The 19,197-nt window shown below is 37.7% G+C and overlaps 1 protein-coding gene across 1 annotated transcript in view; it reads right to left on the reverse strand.

Annotated features, from left to right (window-relative positions):
* Window positions 1-3,545: 3,545 nt before the first annotated feature.
* Window positions 3,546-19,197, reverse strand: part of LOC6651283 (ABC transporter G family member 20) — a 53,312-nt gene continuing 37,660 nt past the window's right edge. Inside the window, exons 3-9 of the mRNA XM_023180132.2 lie at window positions 18,417-18,576; window positions 17,661-17,923; window positions 17,483-17,576; window positions 9,790-10,217; window positions 9,503-9,722; window positions 4,732-4,909; window positions 3,546-4,661 (exon numbers count right to left, since the gene is read on the reverse strand). Coding sequence (XP_023035900.1) covers window positions 3,907-4,661; window positions 4,732-4,909; window positions 9,503-9,722; window positions 9,790-10,217; window positions 17,483-17,576; window positions 17,661-17,923; window positions 18,417-18,576 — 2,098 coding nt within the window. The 3' untranslated portion in view covers window positions 3,546-3,906. The remainder of the gene's footprint in view (window positions 4,662-4,731; window positions 4,910-9,502; window positions 9,723-9,789; window positions 10,218-17,482; window positions 17,577-17,660; window positions 17,924-18,416; window positions 18,577-19,197) is intronic.

A 19,197-nucleotide genomic window follows, 5' to 3' on the forward strand; every position in this document is an offset into this window, starting at 1 on the left:
TTTTCCCCAATAAAAAACCGAAAAGCGAGATAAACATTTTGAGCTGAAAGACACATTTGATTTATAAATATAACTACAAAATTATATTTAATGATCAGTTGAGTTGGTTTTTTTTTTTAGTTCTTGCCAACCAATTGTTATAATTTTACAACTCAATAAGTGTTTCATACTCAGAAACTTTTGTGCCACCCTCTTCGATTACACAAGACACAGCCGGCATGTAAACACTGGCTCAAACACATTACAATAAAATATTTATCGTTATTATCCTTTTTGGAAGTGCTTTTCAATTGAGGTATGGACAGGCTGTAGATGCGCCTGACTGACTCACTGACTAAAGATACTCACAAAGTCATGGCCATATTTGGCTGTTTGGTTTTTTCAAACAAAACAGAAACATATACATATACAAGACTTTTTCTTTGGCTTTATTTTGGGATGATGTGTTTTGTGTGTGTGTGAGTGGGTTGGCTTTTGTGGGCGTGTCGTGGCATGATTGATGGCAACGCGTGGCATGCTGACAGGCATTATCTCTGCTGATTGGTAGACGACTTCATCAAAATGCTTAAAATAACTGAAAATATATCGCAAATATATATGCATTAATTCTTCGTCCCTGCAATTTTTGTGGAAATTCTTGGCATACGCGCCGTATGAGTAATGTAATGTGTAAGCAATTACTTTCTCGATAACAGGAGGCAGCATCCGCGACAGCTACACCAGCAACAACAGCAATATTAAGGGCATTGATTTCCCTGATCATATTTATTTAGATTTTGCCATAGCTATTTGCATGCGAAATGGCGAAATTGAAGTAGAAAGATGGTAGGGGAAGAAAACGACAAGGACTTACAAGCTTAAGCTGGAGGCAACAACACCATTTATATTATTTCATTTCCCCTTTGGAAATTAATATGTCATTTTTACCACCTCTTATACAGAGGAGAGATACACAAACACCCATACGCAACACATACACAGGGAGATAAAAAAAAAAAGGAGAAAGGACAGGAGATAAAGTGAGGACAGGACACGCCATCAAATGCCAAGCAAATGTTAAGGGGTTTTGGCCCCAGAAGGAAAACTGATGCTATAGAAAAAAAAAATACCGAAGAGAAAAGAAAACGAAGTGAATGCGAGGAAACCTTGAAGCAGCAGCGGGAGAAGAGGGAAATAAAAATGCAAATAAAATAAAATGAAAATAAAATAAAAATGTGTGTCTGTCATGTCAATATTTGCCGCCAGCAGATGAACTCAATTTGCAATTGGCAACGGATGAGCCAGCAACGGTAGCAACAGCGGCAACAGCCGCACCAGCAAATCGTGGGAAAATTGATTGACATTTTCATTATACAATTTGCCAGGCAAAGCAAAACAAGCTGGTGAATGTGAATGCGAGTGTGAATGTGAATATGTTTGGGTATCGGCAACGGAACAGGAATGCATATCCTGGCTGATGCTATCGTAGTTGTTGTAGTTAAACAAATTGCGCATAATGTACCGCAAATAATTAATGCCAATCATTAAAATAATAAACTATATATATGTATATATAAGTATATGACTGATGCATGCAATTTCCATGACTCAAGCAGACATACACACACACATGCACACACACACACACACACATATGTCTGAGAGTGCATCAAAATGTTGGTATGTAAGTCGTAATTGCGGCTGGATAAATAATTAAAGGTTTTTCTTCACTTAACTAAAAGGAAATGAACACAACGAAATGAAAATGCATTCATCTTGATGATGATGGTGATTAAATAAGCAGAAATAATTTAATATGAGCTCTTCACAGAATTTGCGAAAAAAAACATTCTGATAGCTTGCTATGGAAAGAATTAATCAGAGTTAAATGAATATTGATATGAATATGAGGAGAAAATTTCTGACAAAATAACGGCATTGATGAATCGATATGTCACCTGAGGGTGGTTATCAATTTTGAAAATTATTATGTGCTATGCAGTAAGATAGTCAGAGAGTTGCATTGATATTAATTTAGTTTAATCAAGACAGTAAAAATTGAAGCTTTATCCACTGTTCTGTTTCGCTTTACTTAACTAACAATTGTGAACCCCAAAGACTTTTACAAATATTATAAACACTATAGTCAATAGATATGATGTTCTATTGCAAAAAACGAATGTAATTTCAAGTAATTATTATTTTTGTATTATTTTGTTTTTAATTTTATAATTTTGCTTACCTTATTTGCCACCACAGCTTTCAAAACATTTTGAGGAAAATTATGTCTTTATATAAAATAATAGGCGCAGTATGTAAAAATAAAGGGTAAGAATTTCTCTACGTTGGTTTTAGTTTAATTTCTTTTATTTGTAGGAGCAAGTCTAATTAATGGTCTTGGGCAAGATATGAATGTTTTTTTTCCATTGTTTTCTTTTTTTTTTCTTCACCTGAAATGAAAACCCTCAAACATTATTCAAATTCCATCACAAATATGCTAAATGAGTAGCTATTAATCTACATGGTTATGTTGACCCTAACAAAAGGACCCTCACAGGGAGTGAAAAAGAAAAATAAAGGGTTGACACTTTTTGTAAAACTGTCTAAAGAACATTGAAAACAACAAGCTATTGACTTTTGTGAGTGGATAGCAAGCGAGTGTTTTCCCAGGCAGATGTTGAACATTAAATTAATTGAGCAATTAATTAACACGCCATTGAGATGAGATGAGGCAGTATGGGGGCTAGAAGAAGGGTCGGGGCGGTAGTGTCAGAGCCAAGTGGAATGTAGTGGCTTGGCAAGGAGAAAGAAACTGAAGGAACAGCCACAAGTAAAGAATCATTGAAGACAGCAGCTGGCTGGGCTGGGCTTGGTTTGGTTTGGCCGCTCTCTGAATGTTATTAAAGCTTCACAGAGTACTGAGAAATTATGAAGTTGAAAAATTAATTCAGCGGCAAGTCGGAAAAGTTTGAACTTTCAATTATGTGAAAAGAGTGTGCAGTTGTGGAGGTGGACCAGTCAATGTGCAGGGAGGGGAGCTAAAGGGCGTTAGCAACACGAACGTGAACATGAACATGAAAATGAAAATGAAAATGAGATTTTTCCTTTGGCTGCTGAATTTTCCAATTTATGTGCCCGAGTGGCGCCGTCAGCCACACTCTCGAGTAATCAATGATGGGTGACGACGGGCTCAAGACAACAACCTTGGCATATCCAATGCGGCAAATCTATACCAAGCTGTAAGTCTCATGGTGAATGAAATAATAGCAAATGCTGGTGTTGAGATAATATCGATTGCCGACGGAAATTTAATTGTAAATATACACACAATGGAAACAAAAGACTTGAAACATTCGTCAGATGACATTTATGCCAATTGAATGAATTGTCACATTCGTGTTGATGAAGATATTAATAATTGTTATTTGTTTGGTATTTCAATCGCTTTGTCTCTTTGATTGGCTCTTGATTCCAATCAGCATCTTCTTTTTACCTTTATAGAAAGATGAATTTTGTTTTACAAGCCAAGAGTTTGCAAGTTCGACCTTTAGTTTAAAATCGTTAAATTTTTATATTCAAAGTTTTATTTTTCGTTAACTTAATTTACATTCGATTTCGTAAGAATAAATGTTTGTGAGATAGAGATACGATATCTGTTCTCCATTTATGATCGATTGATTGTTTATAAAATCTATATGAGTCACGTGAATATAATGTGTGGAGGGAAATTAGATTATACGTAACTTATGATAAAGGCACAACAATTCCATGCATATGAAAAATACATATATTATATCCAAGACCTATACTAAGGACTAACAAAATGGGGAGAAAGAGACATACTCATCGATATTCTAGTTGTACAATCTATGCACTACCCTAAGAACCTAGTAAAATCATCAGCAGTATCTTCAGATGGAACACCATTTAGCCCTTCTTGAACTTGATCAGCAATATGGTTAGCACCAGGAAGACTAGAACCCATGATGAAATCGATATAAATCCATTATAGACAGCGGGATTATCAATGCCCCAACCCCTCTGTAGAATGGATCGCAATGATTCCGTTGGCTTGGTTAGAGGCAGGAAGGCAGTCACAAATTGCAGCAACGGGAACATGCCCTCAATGGGCCAAATAATGCCACACAGCATCACAATGGGTAAGAATGAGCCCATAGCTACGTAGGTGGCTGTTCTCTCGGTGTCCACAGCGCAAGAGATGACAAAGCCAAAGGTCATGCCGCACAAGCCATTCAATATGCAAAGGGCAACCACCAGCCAAATGTCTCCCACAAGAGTCAACTCGAAGAAATAGAAACTAACAATGAGCACGAATACGGTTTGGCTCAACATCACAGTGAACTGGGTGACCACCTGGGAGAGCAAGATTTCAGGTCCTGTGATGCCTGCCACAAGGCAACGCTCTAGCATGCCCTCATTCCTTTCAATCAACATGGCACCCGAGGTAATGGCAACCGAAAGGAAGAATATAATGGTCAATATAACACCGGGAGCAGCAAAATCGGTAAAGTTGGGATTGCGATAGCCATAAATCGGTTCATTGAAATCTACAGGAACACGTCCTAGCTTGGGATTCACATCGCATTCACTTAACATATTCTCCACGAAGCTGAAGAAAGTGAGCTGCAAGTCAGCGTAAAGCATCTGTGCGATTTGTTGATCTGTTAAGGAGAAGACAAAAAGGACCATAAGTAATGGACAAGTGCTGAAATGATTGTAATGAAAACTTACTCGACCCATCCATGCGAACATTCAGATCGGATGCCTCTAAAGTCTCGTTTTCGGCATATCGTCCGGCTTCCACTCGCTCCAACAATGTTGTGGTATAATTAGGTTGTATAACCAAAGCGGCCCAGGCATTGCCACGTCGCACCTGCTCATAGGCTGCCTCGTCGTCATTCACATAATTCTGTGTGGGCGAGAAGATGGAGGGAAAAGTGGAGGATTCAACATTAAATGCCAACAGTCAATCAAATGCTCATTCAATTAGCTTAAAAAGCCATTGCACCTTGCCAGACGGACAACAAAAACCGTTTCCATTTGTTGGCAATTTCAATGCTCTTTCATAGGGTGTAATTTTCATTTTATTTAAAGACTTCTGAGGAGGAATGGCAATTTACATGAATTCTGTTCCAGTGCTTTACCATTTTATACCATTCATAAGACTAAGCAATATGTAGCAACAGTTTCCCATCTGCTCCTGTGTGTTTGAGTTCTTTTTTTTTTTGGGGTTTGCCACAAATTTGAAGTGTCAAGGAGGGTATGCAAATTTCGGCTAGGTATGTGCATTGTTGGTGCACAATTAAAAAGACCCTCTGAATTATTGAGCAATGTCTGTCAGAGGCTTGTCTGCCTACCGCCAATTCTCCTGCGCTCTGTTTCTCTTCATTTTCCTGCCCTTGAGCACTTCCTTTCCTTTGGGTTCGCTTTGTGAGTTGACTGTGCTACGCTTCATTTCCTGTCGCATTGTTTGTTGCATGTAGCAACAATAAAAGTAACTCCCTGTAATTAATGTGCGTACTTTGCGCCAAACGATAAATTCAGGCCGGCAAAGGCAAACATGAGCAGCACCATCAACAAAAGGCAAAGGCAAAGGCATTGTCAACAATATGTTTATGTTATCTTTTACAATTTCATTGCGCAGTTGCTTACGCATCCAAAAAGCGCAAAAAAAAATAAACAAAAAAAGGAAACTGAAATAAGAACGGAAAATAAATAATGAAGTGAAAGCCTCCCCCATCCCTTTCTTAGCACAAATGATTCTTCCACTTATGAACAGTATGTACTACATATGCGTGCACATATACATACATATACATAGCACATAGAGCGATCATCATGTCCTTGGGCCTAAGCTAGTGGTAGTCATACATTGATGAAGTTTTGGTTACAACAAGAGGGGAAAAGTTTTGCCTAAACTTTTCGCCAGCCACTTACAGAGATTCCACAGGATCAAGGTGGAGGGGTATGAGTTGGTATGGTTGGTTCATGTATTGGCATTTGTATTTGGGCTAAGCTTTGGCAATTTTGTGGCCTCGATATATGTAGTTATTTAAACCATAGAAGACAGGCTGGCACGCAGGCACGCAGCAGGGCGGGCAGAATGTAGGGACAGGACAATAGGGCGTGAAATTTACGCAATTGCCGTATTAATGTTGAGACAAATGAAGGGATTCCATTTGAAGGGTTTTGGGTTCCGGTTTTTTGGGTTTGAGGTTCTTGCGGTCTTTAAGGGCTTCATTAGATTTTATGGCAAATGTGCGAATTTGCGGCCAGGTTGCAAATGTATCAGTACCTACATTCATACATACATACATACATACATACATACATTTATAAACAACAAACAGGCAATCAAATCCACAAAACTCCAAGAACTTTTATGCTTATAGTTTAACCTTAACTTCAACATTGTTTATGACAAACTTCAACCACACAAACTATGCGCAAATGAAGCGTTGTCTCTTCCTCCGTCTTACTCCTCGCTGTTTCTTTTATCCCTCAAAAGCATGCAAAACTTTTTACTTCTCATGGCTACCTTAGCAATTTTTGTTTCAACTTGGCCGCAAGTTTGCTCATAAAATCAAAAAACAAAAATAAAAAAAGAAAACTGCTTCACTTCAAGCTAAAACTTATGGCTAATCAAGTGCAACAGAAACAACTTGTCGGATGAGCATGAAATCTCTATCATTTTTCCCCATCTCTCCCACGACAGTGTCTCCTTGATGAGGCAACGTTGTCATGCCTAATGAACTTTTAATTAAAAGCAATGACAACCCGACCAAACAAACTGACCACAATACGAGGTTTTTCTATCCTATTTATTCTTTCTTTTCGTTCTTCAACGGTTCCTTTTTTCAATTTTCGTATAAAACAAAAAAAAAAAAAAAGAAACGCTAAGCCTTTTATATATTTTTGTTCTTTTTTTGGAGATGCCTGAAAAGTTTGTAAAATTATTGCCAAAGGCCGTTTTTTGGACAATATTTGCCCCTTGGCAACGCATGGGAAACAAAGGCCAATTTTTATGTCATTAAGATGAGGGTAACCGAAATTTGTTTGATCTAAAGAAACCACAAGGCACAACTCGACCAAAAGATGAGGCCAAGAGCTGAGGACATGATATTTGGTATGAGAAGGAAAAGATGTGAAGCTTTTCCTTAAGGCCTGCAAGGCAAATACATGCATAGCTTATACTGTTACCGCTTTTGTTGTGATGTCAACAGTCATGAAACGGTGAGCAAGAACTAACTGCCAACAAGATCAGGAATTTGAATACACCCTGTAATCCGTTTTTAAGAAGTAAATTAAACTTGTAAAGTTAAAAGAATTGGATCAGCTGTCATCAGGTTCACTTTACTAAAGCCAGGAGGGGTAAGTGTTAATAGTTAATACAATGATAAGTTTATTCATGTTTAAATCTTAAATACATAAGCCCTGAGAAATCTTCTTTCCTCTACCTTAGTCAAATAGCTTAAGCATTTGCCAAAGACAAACCAATCCCTACTCACTACCATTTAGTAAAGGAGATTTGAAGATAGTATCTTACACCATTAAAAGTAATTAGAACCCATTAAATTTGTTTACTCTTGTTAACTTTAAATGACTAAAGTGCTTATATACTCCATTTCCTTATGGGCTGAAAGAAACGCGAGGCAATTGAAAAAAGAGCAAAAGCGATGCGTCGTTTCACGGCAAATGGCAAACGGGCAACAGAATTCAAATTTTTCCATTGCCTTTAGCCTCTTCATTTGCGTGGGGGTGTCTTGTTCTCTGCACTGTCCTGTTCCTCTTATCTGTTGGCCTTGTCCCGGCTGTGTGTCCTGGCCACGTGCTGATGGCCACGCTGATACGCTCTGTTCATTGACCAAAATTAACTTTGGCTCTTTTCAGCTTTCCTTCCTTTCTACTTTTTTTTTTGTTGTTTGTTGCGGAGGGGTCAGAACTGCGGTCCACGTTGCGTATTTCTTTTTCTTTATCTTTATCTTAGTTAGAATTTGCACAAATTAAGCGTGATAAGGGGAGCAAAAGCAGAGGCAGATTTTCAATTTTGAAGGTAAAAGAATGAAGGGAAGGTGAACAAAGAAAGTTTTTCCTTACAAATTGGCCAGTTGAGGCCTGTCGATTGCCTTCATTGTGGCATATTTCTAAGAATTGTTTTCCCATTCGATTACAATAAGGCTTCAGTGAAATTGGAAATGAAATGCCCTTTGTTTACTTTTACCCTCTCCCTATCTCTTAGTGTTTTGTCTATCTCATTTATGACGAACAACTAACTAACTTAAGTATACCATTTTTATAAGCTTAATAATAAAGTCTATCCCAGTTGTTTATCAATTTTGCATGTAGTTTGTAGTCGACAACAACTTTGCCTGAGTTTACGATTATTATGCGAAACTCTAATGCAAAATGCATGAAAATTTAGCAGGAGCAACAGCAGAAGCAGCATCAATTCAAACTTAAACTCAAATTAGGCTACAAAGAGGCTTTGTTTTTGAAGCATAATTTGCAATAAATTGCCACCAGGGCCAACAGGCTCTCTCCCCTGAGTTTCTCCCCTCTTACTCATCGCTTTCAACTAGTATTTTTGCCCAGCAGCTGCGAGTAAATTTATTGATGATCTCGACTCTCTCTTTCTCTCTCTCTCTGTTTCGCCATCCCTGACCCTGTTCCTGGGTACTGTTGCTGTTGTTATTTTGGCTGTGCCAAAGATAAGCAGCTGTAATTTGTGTTCACCCAAGAGCAAGCCAAAGCAAGACAATGCCAAGTAGGAGGCATCGACGGGTTGATTTAGTAGTGCGGCAGGACGAAACGATGTGTGCAATAGATTGAAGACTCGAAGAACCCAGACCATCTAGAGTCCCAATACCATGGCACACGTTGCCTGCCTGCTTGCCTGTAAGCCTGGCAGCCTGGCTCTAGCATCTTTGCTGTCCACACAAATTGAAATAAATTACAGGAATGGTCAGCAGAGATGAAGGGGAAGAGGTCCTTGAATATCTTACAACTACCAACATGAGTGGTTATTGTAAAGTTCGCACTGCACAATTTAAACACACCGAGAAAAATTTAAACAAGCAGACGAATTCTGGAACTGATTATGTTTTAGTTACATATCAAGAATTAATATATAGTGAGTAATTAAAACTTTATCAAACTTTGAGAGATACCTGTAATAAAGTTGATGAATTTCATTCTTTTAACAATAACCGAAATGATAGAAACTATTATTGAAATTTAGTTTAATGTTAAAAAATATGTATATATGTAATATACATATGTCAAAAGATATGTAAATCTTTTTAAATAGTTTTCTAAAAAACCATCGTAAAGAACTTTGAAGTCTTTTTAGTTAGAAGTCAACTTGGGACTTCGTATTCAATTTCAATGTGGTGTTAGGAAAATTTGAAAGTTTTGTTGTCTGTTTTCCCCCAAGTGCATTCAGGGCTGCAGTTTTCTGTTGCCACTGACTACTGGCCAGGTAATTTACATTCGGACTACTTACCACAACCATGCTGTTGTTCTTGACCAGCATATCGAGATAACGGCAGCTCAACATCGTCTGATTGCATCCGGTGTGCACTGGACAGAACTGTTGCATAATCATTTCCTCGGACATCTCGTGATTTGCCACAGCCAATTTGATGCCAGTCGGATTATGGCCAATGGCATAACAGAATAGCAATATTTGCACCACAGGCAGTCCCACAATGAAAAGCATTATACTAAATCGTTCAGTGAGAAATAAGCATGTATTTAAGAACCATAAATAGAAATGCATTGCCAACTTACCCCACATTGCGCATCATCCACAGAAAGTTCTTCCAGATAAGTGCATGTAAATGATGCGATTGCATCACATGTAAATTGTACCAAAACGATGTGGGTATCTCCTGGGCTGGTGGCAATGGTGGTGCCGCCAGAGCTGTGTTACTGATCGGGTCTCGGGCAGCCGATGACATTGAAATATTATCCCCAAATTCACCAGATATTTCGGCCGCATGCTGCTCATCGGACATATCCAAAGCGGGATTAGAATTGGCTGGCACTGTTACTTGTTCAACAATTTCCTGGGCAATTGATGAACGTCGTCGTTTACCCATGTTTTGCATAACAGAAAGTTTGAGAAAAACATCCTCCAACGAATCGGCATTATATTGTTGTCTTAGATATTCGGGTGACTCTTCAGCCAACATTTTGCCACCACGTAGCAGTCCAATCTGAAGAAGAAAATATTCACAAAGATATTACAAATTGATATGGTACAAATTGTTGTTGTGAAGTCGATGAAACTTTTCAACTTCATTTGTCTGGTCTACTTGTCACGTCACATGGCTGACAATCTTTACTGGTCAAAGTTTGTGCCTTGCCATTTGGTCATTCAGTCTAGGAATATGCAACAATTTGTTTTGGCCGATGAAAAGTTTTATTGACCACCAATCTCCTTGGCCAACCCCACTACCAGCCACGTTTTGTGCGGAAATTAAGTTAATTGATTTCTCTGTTCGCACATGACCAGACAAACTGAGTTCGCATTTCAGATAGGAGATGGCTTCATTAGGCATGCAGCTCCATGGACTTCTTCAACATAGTTCGTAGTCGTTTCTACTCTACTTTCCCGCAATACCCGCCAATAAGCTGCACATGGAAATTCTATGCTAAATAAGCCACACACACATTCACACACACACATTCCCGAAAACTTTTGCTACTTGATTTGGCTTCAGCTTTTGGTAGGAAATCGTTCATTTCCGTAGGCATCACTCTTTCAGCCTTTTGGTTTTCCCAGAAGCCAATTAACATCTTAATTGAATGGTAATGCCAAACCAAATTAGAAACTTCCTGAGACAAGAGCAATTGTACATAATTGTGTTGGCCACAAATATCTCTGTGATATGCATTATTATTTCAATTTCTTTTTTGTCGTTGGGTTTTCTACTTTTTTTTAGTTCTTTGGCTTTTTCATTTTGCCATGCCATAAATATACATTTAAAATTTTCGGTTTTTTGCCGCTTGCATGTAGAGGAAATTGAAAATTTTACATGATATATGGAAGGCGTGTGTGGGAGTGGCTTAAAAGTTATTTACAATTTAAATGGTTTGTAAATGGAAAACTGATTCATTTTTTTCCGCCAGATATTTTTGAAGTGTGCATAAAACGTATTCTGCTTCAGCTATGTAGAGTAGATTTAAAGCGGACTATTTCAAGCTTTAGTAAAATGTAAATAATATGAGAAAAGAAAAGCCAATTTGATCGGAGAGTGTAGAATGAGTAAGTCTCTCTTCGGCTGAGAACTAAATCCCGTCACACTTCAGTTCACTAGAATGATTTTAAACTGCTCATATTATTAACTGGAATGCTAAGTGCTAAATGTCAATAATGTTTGCACAAATCCAATGGAATTTAATCAAGATACTCTTATATCAGAGTTGAAGTGCTTTAGCTAATTTAGGTTACATTTTATATTAAGACTAATTGCCTTATGAATGACAATAAATTTTATGAGACGACCTTCGAAGTTAAAAAAGATTCGATTTTATTTATACTTATAAATCAATTAAGATCAACGTTTTTTAATGCGCCAATGAAGTGCCCAGTTTCTGCCGTTAGTTTTATTTTTAAATTTTAAGGCGTTAGTTTGTATTTCAGTAAGTGGCGGGTAATTGTGTCGATAGAAATAATCAGCTGAGCTTAGAAGTTCGATAGTTTTACTAGTGCAACCCTAGCGAAGTAGCATCATGCGCGATCGCGTGCATTGGTCACACTCTTTTCTGACGAACTTTCGCCCTGGCTAGACGCCTAAACCACGCTGCTCCTCCAGAAAATATATAAAAATTTAAATCTGAAATTTTCTTGGCCATCAAGCCGAATTATTAATTAAATACTAATCTGGAGCATCTAGGACAACAACTATTATAAAGTTTTGTGAATCTTATTATCGTAAGTTAATTTTTTGTAGATATTTGAATTCTTGGAAGTTTCTAATAAGTTCTTTCGAAAACTTAGCCACAATCAAATTGAATGCTGAAAGCCTAAGCAAGGAATTTTATATTTGAATTCCGAGAATTTGCCATGGATAATTTTTGAGACACCGTGGGCTCAAAAGCTGCACACCAACAGCTGCCCGAATCGGATACGGGCAGAGAAAGTTTCTTCGTTGCGGATTGAGAGTCCCTTAGACCGTATTTGGACCTATCATGATCGTTCTGGTATTTCCCTGTTTGTATGCAAACAGAAAGCGAGTTCGGTGTCAAATATTCAACAAATAAGAAAAAACTCTCTCAAGTACCGTAAAGCTAAAACAAAATATTAAAGAAAAAAGAAAATTGCCAATCAGTGTTGAGAAATTAAATCGATATTAAGAATCGCCTTTGACTGTGTGAGCGAGCCTACAGTTATTTATAATTAATCTCGTAATTTAAGTGGAGACTTCCAAATTCCAATTGACATTTTCATTTTTGAATATCTATGAGTTTATATTTATCCACCTTACAATTAAGATTTCACAAAACAAGACATATTATCCCTAATTTGGCTTTTGGATGCCTGAAATGATCCAATTATTTAATTTGATTACCCCGTATATTATAAGAATCATCATTTTAGTTTAGTCAACTCGGATTATGTTTCCGACTTATTGAAGTATTTTGGTATTCCGTAACCCTCGTGAATAAATATCATTTATAATGTTTGAGTAAAAGTTATGTGATCTTCCTTGTAGCGAAATGTGAGCGGTGAGCTGAATTGTATTGGGATTTTCCAGAATCTTGCGAAAGGAAAATCATTGGTTGGGAGGGTTTAGACGCGAAGCTATAATAACATCCCCTTAGCTTCCCTATTCGTGCGATACTAATATACTCTTTTTCTGTATCCTTCTAGTTTATCTCTTTTGGTTAAATAATTGTGTAATATTCGTGCTCTAGGGACTTTGTTTTATTTTATGTACTACGGGTGTATTGAGTAATGCTGGTCCAAAGAACCCCCCCAAAGACTGTTTGCTAGCCGACAGCCAGAAGTCCCACCCGGACCAAACTTCTCGATACACTAAGCCCGTAGAAGTGTTGGCTTTGGCCTAATTTGTGGTACTCTTGCCCATCATAACATCTGATGATAAGGGACTGCGAGAGAGACTACCAATATAGGCTGAACCTGACCTCTTCTTAAATCAAAGAAGATTCTTTGACTAAGAGGGGATGTACATGATCTGGATTCATTCCGGGTTGTGTACATTACACCAATCAATGTTAATTATAATCCACATATTCTCAAACGTCAGCACTCACAATCAGTCTTTGCTTTGCTTTCATTTATTTGTCATTCATCAGCTTCAGCAATTATTCAACCGTCCATTTGCATTTTCGGCTTTTACTTTTCATTTGTATATTCTATATTTTGTACTTTTTTTGTAGTACTTGTTTTTTTCTTCATTTCTTGCTGTACATTAAAAGGCAACATGCGGAAAATTACGCGACAAAAAGTGAAAAGGGAAATGCAAGAGAGACAATATCTACTATTAAAAGGCACAGGCGAGAGAGGCACTCGTAACAATATATCCATCACATAATGTTACGCTCCCTGATTTCATTTATTAGAGCAGAAAGTGCTGCATGGTACAACTGGGGACAGAATAGGAATAGATACAAAGAGTGAAACAAAAAAACCCAAAAGGAAACAGAGTCAGTCTGGTGGAGTCTCGTCACACTGTGTGTGTCCATGTGGCGTATACGCGATTCGCTTTTATTCATTCCACTTTTTTCCCATTCTTTTTTTTGTAAGCCAACAATTTCCCTTGAGTAAAGGCAATGCTGACATTAAATTTGGGGGAGACATGTCAGTCAAAAGGAAAAAAAACGCACAGATATAACAGAAGAAACGAAAAAAAAAAAAACAATTGAAGCGCTGCACTGCGTTAGGAAACTGTTGACCTCAGTTTTTGTTCTGGATGTAAAGGAAATGTGCGGCGGAAGGCGGTAGATTGAATGCAGGGGCAAAGGGTCTGCGCTTGGCTTGGATGTTGTAGTAATAATGACACCATTGCAGGCGTTGATGTTGTGCCATAATGTTCTCATTGCTTTGATGTGGGTCGACTGTCTGGTGTGAACATGTTGGACAAAGTGCAAAAGCCAAAAGGAATAATGAAACTAAGAAATGAAAGGACAAGAATAACTAAAGCTAATGCACAAAGATAATTGAATTTGTTTGAAATCATAATTTAAAGCTTATAATGCATACAACTTTGTTAACAAGCTTTTTGTATGACATTTTTGAGTACCTCTTAGACTGGATATCCTTTCTCACTGAACTGAGAATAAAATCAAAGGATTTTGATTCCAGCTCTACTTTTAATGATTAAAAGTGTTTGTTTTCTTTTGTTGGTTAAAGCCTTTTGAATGGTTAACTGACAAGTGCTGAAATTTTTAAATTCCTTTTTTTCGCTGATTCGCTTAACTACTGCCGATTTCCACTTGATGAAAATTTTAACTACCAATTTTAAATGAACATAAATAATTCTGAATTAAAATAAAAACTTTTAATCGCACTTGGATTTTTTAATGCAAAAAACTTTCAACACTGAAATTCCCAAACACACTCACAGACACTGGCGTGTGAGCACACACGCACACAGTCATAACACACACCTACACAAATGCATTTAATGTACGTTTTTAATGCTGTTTTACTCCCACTTTTGCTTGCATCACCAAATACATATACTAGTAAATATATATTTTTATATAAAAACTAAAGCTATAATTTTTTACAGTCACATGAATTTTCAGCTTAAAATAAATCGCAAACAAACAACAATAATTTTTTAACAATCACCCAACTGGCGAATAGATCAAGAGCCGTCTGCAACATCTATATACATAGGTGTCAATTCGAGTGCCTCACTCAATCAGTGTTGGGGGCTGTGAAATTTATGTGGCCTTTGGTAAAAAGAGCCTTCCTCTGGTCACGCAATTCTGTCGAGTCAACAGAACACTGACATCGGAAAAACAAGCAAAAAGTTAAGGAAAGAAAAGACCACGTGACGTGCAGAATTGGCGGAAAAAAAAAATATGTGCACATACGTAACTACCTTGGGCTAAACTGGTCTGGACTGGATTTAGGAGAGGAGCCATCCAAAAACGAATTAGAAACAGAACCAAAAACCAGACTAAGGCGAGCAAAGATGAAGGAAGACAAAAAAAAAAAACGTGACACGAAAAAGTGACAAAGCTGAAAAAGCAATTTGTTGCCCATGGCCATAATAGTCAGCTTTAGCTAGTTGGAGCCGAAGTGCTGTTCTTTAGCTTGGAAAATCCACACGTGTTCAATATGAGCAATTAAACACTGTCACCAAAAGTTGCCTTCAAAAAAAAAACACCCAACTGAAACAGAACAGTCAAGTCTCTAGAGAGTGGGTGAGTTGGGCGTTTGCATATAGAATTGTATGTCTCGTTCCTTTTTTATAGACCCCCCAAAACAAAAGGCCATAAACCATAAATTTGATCTAACAATTCGTATTAAATTCACATTTCGACAGTTGTCGTTAGATTAACTCTCGAGACTGGCCTTAACTTTTTGGTCGATTGTTTTATGGACTGAGGACGCAAGGCAACTCGAATCGAGTCGATTGTTTTGTCCATAGCCTGAAGACAAAAGGCAATGCTTTCTATGGCTGACGGTGATTTTGTTTATTGGCCATAACTCTTTACCGCAATGACTTTTGCGTGGCATCCGTATCGACAGTTCGTTTGTGACAACGGTTTGGCATTGACCCTTGTTGCCTGACATAACCAAAGCAAAGCGAAAGCAAATGTGTTGGCCACAGTGAGGTGTAGGAATAAGTGGAAGTCGTTTCGACACTTGGTTTTAGGATAATCTTATTTATGGCATAATATGTAAAATATATCCATGTTGCTTGCTAAAATTGATTTTAAAACAAAATACTAACAAAAATAATGATGTATGAATTTAGAATACTAACTTTTGAAGTTCTATTTAATATCATATTTTATTATATCAAAAATTTCTCAAGCATTTCTTAAAAATGTATCGTTTTATTGATTCCCCAAACATGTTTGAGAAATCCTTTGCCAGAAATGTTTGGAAGTAGTATTTAAATTTCGTTACGTTGGTTTTCAATTGCTTACCAAAAAGCTTAAAAACCTCTGGTTTACCATTCTTTTTTATATAATTTCAAAAAGGAACAGGTAATCCTATTAGCTTAATAATCTTCTTTGCTTGACACAGTCCTTGAATATTGTAACAAGAGTAAATAATTTTGACTAGACCTACCTACGTTGGTTTCTTACTTACCTACTTCGACTTTATTATATCACATATTAAATTGACATTAAAGAAATGTTAACAAATTTTAAAATTTGTCTGTATATTGTAAGGAAATGAATATGGAAGTTAGTTGGGAGAACTGTTTGTATAGGAGCTACATCAATCATTCGATTTATAATCCTATCTTTAGTTAACTGACTGACCACAACTTTCTATCTGTTTCCTTAACGCTTTTGCACCACCTTTACTGCGGTTTGCTGTAGTTTTTTCGTTTTGTGCATCAATCTTTTGTTTCATATATTATTTCCTTTTATGCTGTGTGTGTGCGTGTGTGTGTGTGTGTGTTTTGGTTTATATGTCTGCCTGTATAGGCTGACCTAATAGAATGAGAGAATGGTGTTTGTTTTATATGCGCCTATGCGTGCTAACAGAGTGTCTATGTGTGTGTTTTTGTCGTATCCGTATCTATGTATATCTGTCTGTATCTGAATCTGTCTATCTAACTGTCCATTGTGACGGGCATTTGTTTGTGAGCTTTGTCACGCTTTATTTCTGTACTTTTTGTTCTGTTGTTTCATAACCAAGTTCATTGTTTGCTGCACGCATGGACTGGGAGCGGTGGGTATTAAATGACTAACCCCACCCGGCACCTCTGTCCTCTACCCACGCACCACATAAATAAATCTGAAGTAAATTTTGCAATGTGTCTCGCTCGGAAATGCCTCGTAAATCGTGTCCATGGGCCATGGGTCAACAGAGACAGCTGGATGTAATATGGTATTCGGGGGGAATTTTTTCTCTGAATTTTCTGTGCTTTTTTATTTGAGACAGGACACAGATTTGTTGCAGCTATCGCTGAAACAGCGCAGGATACAAATTTGCCATTGGAAGAGGAAACTGATGATGAGACAAGGGGAGGAGGCGGAAGCACTTAGCACCGCATGTTGACAGCGTTCACTTGAGCTGATAAGCGCGCTGGTTCTGTTGGTGCTGGCGCTGCTGCTGCTCCCAACTGACAGCTCTGAACTTTCACCTTGGCAACAGACACAAGAGCCAAAACCGAATATTACTCATACGACGCATATTACAAGCTGTGACCATAAATCAAGTCGAACAAACAATGCGTGGGAGCCAAAAGCCATTGACTGGCGCTTCTGCTTCTGCTGGCATCTTGTCCAGCAATCTTTCACATCCCCTCTCACTTACCATATGAGCCTGTGCACATTCGTCTATGTAATGTGTGGTGATTATTACAGTCGTGTGACCATTTCTTGTAATGTCCACCAAATGATCCCAAATGCTGTAATCAAAGAACATTAAAAAGGTGGAGATATAAATGAAAGAGTTGTGCTAACAAAAAAAAAAAGACAAAATGATTACTCACCTTTGACGCAGCACTGGATCCACACCCACTGTGGGCTCATCCAATATGAGGAGTTCTGGCTCATGCAGCAAGGCTACAGCCAAGCTCATTCGTCGCTGTTGACCGCCACTCAAATTCTTGACAAATTTCGAACCATTTGGCAAATTGAGCAATTTCAGTAGGAATTCGGTGCGATCCTCAATGTCGCTACGGGCAATGGCCGAAATGATACCGAAATAGATTAAAGTTTCGCGCATTGTGAATTCTCCATAAAGGGCAATCTCCTGCAAATAAAAAGCAACAAGAATAAGTGCTGAAAAACTTAACCTCTAACAACCCGACGTTGATATACTCTCTATAGATGGAAGTATGCAAAGTATTCACGTTTTAACATTTGACGAGTGGTTTGAACTTCCTTTTTGTATATTTTCCATGCAGAAATTAATAGTCATATATTTACTTCAGCTACAATTATCTTGTGGAATTGCTTCAACTCTCGCTTAAGTAAGGGTATCACAACTGTTGCCTTAATTTTGCGCTTTATTGCCTCAGCTTGTCCAATTCCAACTGGGGAATCTTATGGCCCTTTGATGAAATTAAAAGTTTTCTGCTGTGGCATTTAAAATTTCGACATTTCATTTCATTTCATTCTCTTTTGGCTTATTTCTTCTTTCGCTCTGTCTCCCTTTTTTTATTACGTTTATTTAATTTAGTTGCGCATGAGGCATGAGGGCAATAAAAACCGTATGAAAAATTCAACTGTCGAGGTCAACTCACCTGTGGCATATAGCCAATTCGCGGTCCTGGCACACCGGAACCACGCGAGCCCGGTCGTCCGCCAAGTACCCAAATCTCACCCGAATTGAGACGACGTCGTCCAACAATGCAGCTGAGCAGAGTTGTTTTGCCGCATCCAGAGGCGCCCAGTAGGCCATAACTGAAAAGGAAAAAAGGAAAATAAGGTGAAAATGATATTAGAGCGGCATGGTTTGCATAATAAAATGCAAATTAAATAACACATATGCACATATGTATGTATATATAAATTTACCATGGGCCAAAATCATTTTGTTAAACATACTAAAGTTACAATAGGTAATAATAATATTTCGATTTCATTTAATTGGTCATTTTATTTGGTCAATTGCATGCGAAGACAGCTTAGTTTACTAACTATACATCTATTTAATAAAGTCATGAACTTTAATATTGATATTCAAATGACAAGACTATACGTTGACTATAAACGTATCTAGGATACGAATTCTAATAGAATATTTCTTGGAAACCTTATTAGATATAACGGTTTATTCATATTTTTATGAAGGAATTTTTCAATTTGTGTACATCCAACATCTATCGATTCCTTTGGAGTTTTTTCTTTCCCCATTGGAAAAATTTCATGGGTCTGCCCTCGTTTGCCATGTTTTATATGGCAGCTGGCTTCCTGCCTGCATTTAACTTGAGCACCATAAAAGCGAAGCGGCCAGACATTCCACAGCTTCACTGGCAGTTGGGCAGACAAATATTTTAAGCACTTACAAATACACACATGCAC

This window comes from Drosophila willistoni, chromosome 3R, assembly GCF_018902025.1.
Source record: "Drosophila willistoni isolate 14030-0811.24 chromosome 3R, UCI_dwil_1.1, whole genome shotgun sequence".
NCBI classification, from domain to species: Eukaryota; Metazoa; Arthropoda; class Insecta; order Diptera; family Drosophilidae; genus Drosophila; species Drosophila willistoni.